General features: G+C 28.1%; 1 protein-coding gene across 1 annotated transcript in view; it reads left to right on the top strand.

Moving 5' to 3' along the window:
• Nucleotides 1–5,330: 5,330 nt before the first annotated feature.
• LOC113386390 (putative polypeptide N-acetylgalactosaminyltransferase 9) overlaps nucleotides 5,331–9,513 on the top strand; it is a 32,785-nt gene continuing 28,602 nt past the window's right edge. Inside the window, exon 1 of the mRNA XM_026624173.1 lies at nucleotides 5,331–6,104. Within this exon, the coding sequence (XP_026479958.1) occupies nucleotides 5,816–6,104 (289 nt within the window). The 5' untranslated portion in view covers nucleotides 5,331–5,815. The remainder of the gene's footprint in view (nucleotides 6,105–9,513) is intronic.

Here is a 9,513-nt window from a genome sequence, read left to right as displayed (position 1 = left end):
CTTATATTTTACTTTTTTGCTTATAGTTTGGTATTATACATTTGACTTATCAAATGGTTTCATGAGATTGTCTTGTACCTGAGCTTTCAGTTAGTTCACTGTATTTTTTCTCTATGAGTCGTCGACGATGAGTTTTTTCAGTTTCTTTCAATTTTAATGACATATGTTCAAAGCTTTCTTTTTCCAATATAGATCACTGTTTCGCTTTTCAATTAAAATCGTGTCTGATAAAGTTCATTCTTCTACCATTCCATGCATTTTTTTTATAAGTTACAATATCTGCCCCCTTTATCTTTTATATGTTGGTACATTGAATCTTAATACAGTTTGCATGAGCTTTGTCAGACATACATGTTTAATATACGAGATTTGGTAGAAAGAGGAAAAAGTTTCAATATAGCAAAATGTTAGTCATATATGTGTTTCTTCGGCATGTCTTTAACGAAATTATGTAATAAAGTTACCATGACCCATGAGAAAATTTTGCTGACATTATAAGATAAAAAATATAGTACAACTCAAAATAGCCCATTTTTCGGGTACTGTGATGTGAATGGCTATGGAAAATCACTATTCTTCCCCGAATCGATGTTTGTATATATATATATATATATTATATATATATATATATATATATATATATATATATATATATATAGATTCAAATTCAACATTTACAATTTATAATTCAATTCAATACAATTATACTATAATATAACTAAATTAATATCAGTTATGTTTATGAACAACTCTAAGATTATATTATATATATATATATATATATATATAATATAAATCACGATCTGTTACCTTAAGGGGTTTACCTATGGTGTTCGTGGCAACTCGTGCGAAAACACCTCAAAAATTGAAATATCAAAATGTGCCGACATCATGAAATATGTTGCGGATGATGCCGTTTCCTCACACAAAACAAGAACAAACAAAACCAAACTACGATATATTGTATCTGGCGACGGCAACCTTTACCTTAACTAAATTTGTTGTAACTATTTTATCTTTCAACGAAATACACGTCTAAATAAATATGGTTTTTGTAAATAATATTTACTATAAATGACTGTGTTGAATTTGGATTTCAGATAGAAACTGTGAATACCGTACTGCATGTACTATCATCAAAGTGCATATTATTTTGTATTATATGAATGCATATAAAATATGTTTTTATTTATATAATGCATATATTTTAGTATTATGATTTTATACTTATAAAGTTGAACTCTAAAGCGTAATAATATAACCCAGACTGTTAATTAAAAAAAACTCCATTCAAATACTATTCATACACTTTCGAAAAATGCCATTTTTGCAAAGTTGCAATTGAAATGATTAAAAACCATGTATTAATATGTTAATATGAATATGTGCCTTAATAGATATATTTATGTCAACTCTGTTATGAATAGACAGGAAAATTAAGTCCAAAATATATTTCCAAGATAAAGTAGTCATTCCTCGACTGGGCATTGAATATATAATATATATATATATATATATATATATATATATATATGTAGTATCATAAACTTTCAATTTGTAAAGTACACTTATAAATCGTTATTATGAATAGACTAATTTGATTTGATAATACTACTAAAATTTTTTTAATCATAATTTTCTCAATTCAACATCGATTGAAATTCAAAATATTTTATGGTAGTTATTAGATAGATCATAGTAATGTTGCTTACATAAATACATCACGTATCATGAATATATTATGATGAGGATTTAGAACATGAACATATAAACTAAAACTAGAACTGAGAAATTTAACAGTTTTCGTAACAAGAAAGGCCCAAAATATATGATGAGTAGGTAGCCAAGGTGAACCATCCCAAATATACTCGAACGCCATTAAACCGTGTAGAAAATTTTGCTGTTTTTTAAAATGTTTTCATTTTATCTCTAATTAGTCTTCATACTACTTGCAATTTATCTTTACATTATTTTACTTGTTTTTGTTTTAGTTTATTATTCAGTTAGAAAACTATTATAGAAATCTATCTCAGTATATGAATGAAATAGAAGTCCACTTTGGGGTTTCGTTAAATGCGTATAATTTAGAGCCAGGCGTAAAAGTAAAATACCTGGAGAACTAATATAGTTTAATTATCTATAATACTTCCATTTCACTACATTTTATTGTTGTTTCCCTTTGTTTTTAGTCTTTTTTGTTTATATTATATTAGCTTTAGTAGATACGTCACTGCGGGTATCTACTAATTTGTAAACAACTTGACAGCATTTTCTGCTAAATGTAATTCACGTATATACAGATTGCAAAATTAAATTAATTAAAAAAATAAAATTGAAAAAAATTAGAGCCAGAACAGATTTTTTCCTGCCATTGATCGAACTCACCATATCCACACCATAATCTTATATTGTCCTGATTTGTGGGATGGTCCTCTCTGGTTACCAACTTCTAATTCTTTTTTATTTTCATCATATAATTTACAACTGTCTTTACTCGAAATCCAGTAATTCTAAAAAAAAATCTATTTAAATCATATATGGCAAGAAATTGACAATAGTAGAAAACTAGCCAGTGTTATTTCTACTTAAAATACATATTACATTTGAGTTTTTGACTTCTCACTCATAAATAAATTAATTCAAGTTCTCAAAATTCACAACATCATTGTATTATACCTGCAAAGTGTTATGCAATTAAACTATTTTCAGCACATGATATATCTCATTTCATCCAGGGCAGAACTCGTTAACCAGCAGAGTCTGTAATTAGCTTCCCGTTACTTTTTAAACAAATGAGCATTCTGGAACAATTCGTTATCCGTTTAGTTTACTTCCTAAATAACTTTTGCCGTGTTCAAGAAGTTAATGCTACCAACTACCGGTTATAAGCAACTGCACTACCAGAATCCCCTGGAGTCCAGATTATACATAAAACTTTTAGTTTTACCGTTGTTTGAAAATGGACCTATATGCTTTATGAAAGCCCACACGCTCGGTGAACATATCCTTATTAGATGTTGCTGCCGGGTGCACAATACAACGGACCTTTGTTTATTATTTGCCCATTGTAAAATATCCAGAACAATATGTGCTATTTGATGTCATGTATTTGTTTACTCGTATTCTGTACAAGCTGAACCCTGTCATGCTTTTCGGTTCCATATTAATTTGCACTTATGTAAAATATACTGATGAATTATTATGTTCGCAATTATGTATCTCTTCTGGCTACATTTATTATGCAATCATCAATTTTATTACTAATTACTATACCAACTAGTGGTCCATGGCATCGTGCCTTAAGGCAAATTGCAGAAATCTCCCGTGCCTAATGAAATGTTCGAGAAATATTGCATAATTTCAAATAGATTGTTATAAATATTGTAACTTTCATTATTCGTTTATAGACAAAATATAAATTGAACGATGACGTTAAAATATGTTTATAAAAAAGTAAACATATTTAAACGTTTTAGAATTTTAGCTAAAATTAAAAAAATCAAATCATTTTTGATATTTAAAAAAAATAGATAATTTTTTTTTGAAGTAAAACTTTAGGGTGTTAATCAGAGAACATGCAACGGAAGTGCGTTACGGCTTACTGATTCGTCATTGGTCACGTGTGTGTGTAGTCTTGTACGCCAACCATACGGGTTACGAAATGTCAAATGTCAAATGTCAACCCTACTACTATCATTTAAAGTTATGTTGTCAACATTTAAATTGAATGAAAATCAAAAGCGTAAAATGAATTTATTTTTACTTGAATCGCGGAGCAAAAATCACTTTTTCCTCCTTATCTCTGAAACAGCTGGGCTTGTCTTTGCCAAAACCTAATCACACATCCTTTTGTATTTTGTATCATTTGTATGATTTTTGAATCATTCAAATCAGATGCTCTATTCAGAAACCTCTAAAACGTAAAAATAGCAAAAAATTTCATTTTCGATTTTTGAACGATTACAATAACCTTTAACCTACGGGAAGTTAAATATACATCAATTTTGGTAGAGTGCTGGGGATATATTCAATCAATTGACAAAATCGATTTTTGGACATTTATTTATATATTCAATACATACATTCGATAGGGATTTTTACACCAATATGTACTACAATTGAAAGAAAGTTTAATATTAAGAAAAAATATTTAAATGTGGCTATTATTATTTTGTGCCCGACTTGGTTAACTCATTTATTGCGCACGCATATGTTGCGTGTCAACAGTCAGACGTCAGATGTGTTTGCCTTCTTTGCACTTTAGAGTAGTGTTTTTAGTAAAATAAAATATTTGGTTTGAAATTTTGATATGTAATTATTTTAAATAGTGATATTTTTTCATTTTCTGCTAGGCATAATCCATGCAGATAATATGTTCTAAAATGGTTTTATTAATTTTTTTAAATTTAAATATTAGCACAGGGAAAAGTATAAGCAACACAAGGTTAGGAGTGAATGTGATTTTAATCCCAAAATTTTTCATTTCATTGTTTCTATTACTTCGAAGTACTATGATGTAACAATGATGTATAATTAATTATAATGTATACTGTTAATATTATATTAATTATAATGTAATTACATTATATTAATTGTGATGTAATTCATAATATTTCACATATTAATTAGTAACTGGCAATATGCACTCTACCCATATGAAATTAGGCCAATATCCAAATCCAGCAAGCCATTAATCAGGCCCCAACCAGAAGGCTCAAAAATAGCCAGAAGACCTACTAACTTAATTTAAGCACCGTATTCTTCTACTAACACAGTTCATTATCTGCAAGTAAATCTCCTCATTGGATCATTTCTCTAAATGATAAATTTAATGGATCACATAGGCTCATCGAAATTGGTATTTATAATTGTCTATAATAAATGAATGAAAAATAACTCAAGTTGCTCCATGGCGTAACTGTAAAACGCACTACTTTGTATGAACAAGGTCGTGAGGTCGAACCTCCGCTCCGGACTTGATATCATGCAGTAGTAATTACAATTTCCACTTGTAATTATACATCAATATTTCTAATTGAGCATAGCCTATTTTGGACACTGCGGCATTAAAGGGCAATGGAAAATCTCATACTATTCTTTCTTGAATCGAGTTGGAGTTTAACTCAGCTTACGGACCTGCCTCAGAGCAGTACTCCTCATCATTATTATTATTATATGTTTGCATAACTTTGTTTCTTGTTTTATAAACACATTTTTATGCGAATACACATTTATATATAACTATTACCTATATACTTTAATATAAAAAAATAAAGATTTGCTATATATGAATGACATTTTAATATTTTGTTCCCTTTTGTTTCAGATACACCGATCACATGTCAACGTGAAACATATCAGTATGAAATGACACATATCACAAAACACAAATGATATCAAAAAGAGGATTTTATATGCATTTAAACAGGACAACAACGTCATATTAATGTATTTGAATAAAAACTACCACATATCAATACAAGCAACTTCACATTTCAATGAATTACTCATATCTGTATTAGAAATATCACTCATCAGTATTAGAAGAGTATAAATGATATTGGTAAGCACAAACTTCTTCCCCAGAAAACTCTGGACGTGATTTAAAGTTTGTAAGTGGAACAAATTGCTGCAGAAACTTCAAGGAGTAAATAACAATTTTTAACTCGTTTGCTTCAGTGTGATATGAAATCTAAATGATATTAGTAGAAGTGAAAATATCAACAATATCAAAAGACTATATACAAATTTATCATCGGATCCTTCAAGTGATTAATTAGTAGTGTGTAAATAATAGTTATAAATTTAAATAAAAATGGGTTTCTTACTACGAAGACGTTCAATGCTTCTAAAAGCAGTTGGACTCCTGAGTGCGGCGTGGTTCGTGGTAGCAATTGTAATGTATGCCGATGACCGAGGTTCACATCCAAATGTTGTACATCATCAAGTTATGCCTCAGCAACCTCAACAATTAGTACAAGTGGTTGAACCACCTGCACAATTTGCACCAGTAGTTATGCCTCATCATAATAGAGAAAAAGGACATAGCAAGGAGCTGCCAACGCCTAATAAGAATGATGCCAAGAGGCGAGGACCAGAAGAAGGTAAGATATTGATTATTTTTTATATAATTGTTTACATTGAATTATTGGGCAGTAATTTTGTTTATCAAACTCAGTTTGCAAGGTGTTTGAGTAATCATTTACTATTCCTTAACTATCTCGCATATTGTTATATGCCGGCATCCACTTTCCTAAATTTCATTCCTAATTTAGCAATGGCCAACTATCAAGACTCTTTAATAAAAAGAGTGCACGTAAGGTTCACGCGCGATTGAAGTAAAACTTTTTTGCTTAGTACGAGATGGCATTTAAGTTAAAAATAAATTTAAGTTAAATACAGGATTTTTACACATTTTAGTAACGTTTATTAGTAATATGGTGACACTCGTGATGCACATATTTATTAGTGTCAACCATTATACACATTTATATAATGATAATTTATAAATCATATATTTATAATGGCATTAAAAATATGTATAATATTTTAAAGCAATAATGTAATTAAAGTCATACTTCAAATATGACATGGTCGGTTTGTCATTGTACTGATTACAACCTTCATTAGAGAAATGAAGTAATAGCCGATTAATTAATTCTATAATATTCGTTCACACTGTGGATTATGTTAAACGAGGCTTAAACAAATATTGTTTTCGCAACTTCACTCATCATGTAATTGTGTTTGAAGAACTTCATGTAATTAAAAGTAAAATACATTCATTGACTAATGGTATTTTTTTTACTTTTTCGCTGGCGATATAATCTCATTCTTTGAACAGCTGTAATATCTGTTTTGCCTAAAAAATATTTTCTATTTCAATAACTTCAAAGATTTATAGAAACCACGAATAATATAGAAATTATTTCAACAAACTTAAGTTTCTTACACGGCTTTATTATTTTTATTATAATTATTTACGGGGGACAGGGTAAAATATTTTTTTAAAGCAGGCATTTTTTATTACATCAAGATTTTTGTTACGATGTAGCCATAAAATCCAATGACATTCCTATCTCTTCGTTGATGTACGCCGATGCTCTCACAACGAATGATCTCGGGAGCGAATAACGAAGAGTTCGAGCGTAACGCAACTTCCGTTGCATTTTCAAAGATTTACGCCCGCTTCGCGTCTAAAGAAGTTTTACTTCAATAACTTGTAAATTTGTTTCTGGCTCAAATAGACTATAAAGGTTTGTAGTAAACTTACTCTATCACGAGAAGCTAATGTATTAATACAATTGGATTTTACTATCCTTATACATTTTCACACATATGTCGATTATTAATGAATTAACATTGTTTTTATGTGATGTGATCATATTTTAGTTTTAGATTGCGCAAACATAGTATAGAAAAAATATTAATTGTAATTCACAAAAATCAATTTATGATATGTGCTAGGGAAATTGAACATAAGACCAATTATAAAAAATCAATGCCCACGATATCGTAAAATCAATTTTTCACGAATTGATAAAATTACTTTAGCAACTGAAATTAAAACTTATATATATATATATATATATATATATATATATATGTATATGTATATATATTACATAAATACTGATACATATCTATGACTATATCTGTGTATATATGAGCATGTACAATTTATAAATTGATTATTTATTTAATTATGCTATATAAAATCGGGTTAAAGCATATTTTGTTTATGATATTAATGAAAATGCTAAGTACTTTTCTTCATAAACTGTTTTCATTAAAAAATTGCTTCTCATGATTATTCCAACAAATAAATACAATTATATTTGCATGTTTGAATCATATATATTTTTTCATTATGAATATTTTACAAATTTTAATAAACATTTTACACTATAAAACATTAGTTAAGATAAAAAACAAATAATTTTCAAACCTATATAAAATAGGGCTGAACAGAAATGATATTTTGCAATATTTTGCTCTAAAATTTGAATGTTTCTACTTAATTATAAAGATTATTAAATCAAAATTTCTATAATTTTCGGGGTTAATAAAAAAGTTTTCCATTAATAACATCTGATACATTTTTGTTAACTTACCTTGAATGTTTAGAATCATTTGAATCATTAACTAAAAGATTTGAAGCATTTGTTACATCAATTTGTAATAATTATTTTAATTCAATAATATTTTAAAGATTTGTCATTATTAAAAATATTTATTGTGGAATATCGACTTGCTCGTTAATTAACAGTTTTCACATGTATTAATTTATATCCATTAAACGTTATTTATTTTTAATTATTTGATTCAATCATTTGATATGTGAAAAACTAAATGAAACGATATCGAATCTATGTTATTTTAAATCTAATATTTGTTTTTCCAATAGCTCTAATATTTAATTTTACACCACATTTTCCAATAAATTACCAATTTAAATATCATCATGCCCAAGCATTTTCCGCGAGTATTTTCATTCTTGAAACCAATACTGTAATTCCATGTTTATTCTAGTTTTTCCTCTCGACTAGGTTTTTATTTTTCGTAAAATTCAATATCGTCGAAGAGAAAGACTTACATTAAAGCTGCAGGCAGGCTTTGCGCGTTCTCATCGTAAAACTCTGAAGCAAATAGTAGATTTTCTTTATAATTGGTTATAGTTTTCCCTAGGCCATTGAAGGATAAATTTGTATTTCTTTTCGTTCGAGTAATTACATTTCTTATGCATCAAAGAATATTCAGGAAAATATTCTGCGGTTTGTAATGCGCATCTTTATAGACAGACTTCTTTCTGACATTATTTATGCAAGACGTCAGCTCAAAGTAATAACTTTATGATAAGCATAATGCCACTTTGTAAACAATTATTTTATTTTATAAGTATTCTATATAATAGGATAGGACATGGCACAATTGTCCAATTTGACTCTGTGTAATTATATTGCAAAAACCAAACCAATTATACCATAATAAATAACACAAATCAAACAAACAACTATCTGGCTATGTTCAGTAAAACTCCCAGCTAATCCATCATTGTAGAAATTGTTCTTCGAAATCCTATCGCATCTTTTCTTTTAAAAATCAAAAATAAACATTACATAGTGTTATAAACAATAAGAAACAATAAATGTGAAGTATTTTGCCATTTAGTTAATAATCCTAAAAATAATCTTTGGCGTATCTCTAGTTCTAACTCAAATGCATGAATAAACAAATTTTTATTACCTGGTTTTTTTTTTCTCTATAGACAGGGTAAAATGGCATAGGCAGGAGATAAACAATATAATACAATCTAAATTTTACAAAATATTAGCTAGATTGTTCAACCAATGTAAACTTTACATTTCATAGGTACATTTTTTACAGAGATAATATTTACAGTATATAACCTTGATCTGGTATTTCATCAAAAATATTCATGAGCAGAGTTGGAATAACTATTAATTTGTTTTTGTAAAATTGTTATTTTTTAATTAAATTTGTTTTTATATT

This window comes from Ctenocephalides felis, unplaced genomic scaffold, assembly GCF_003426905.1.
Source record: "Ctenocephalides felis isolate EL2017-DRISC unplaced genomic scaffold, ASM342690v1 CF-g0.4_SCAFFOLD_00845, whole genome shotgun sequence".
Taxonomy (NCBI): domain Eukaryota; kingdom Metazoa; phylum Arthropoda; class Insecta; order Siphonaptera; family Pulicidae; genus Ctenocephalides; species Ctenocephalides felis.
The sequence above is the reverse complement of the archived record's forward strand: the minus strand, read 5'-3'. Positions and strand labels throughout refer to the sequence as shown.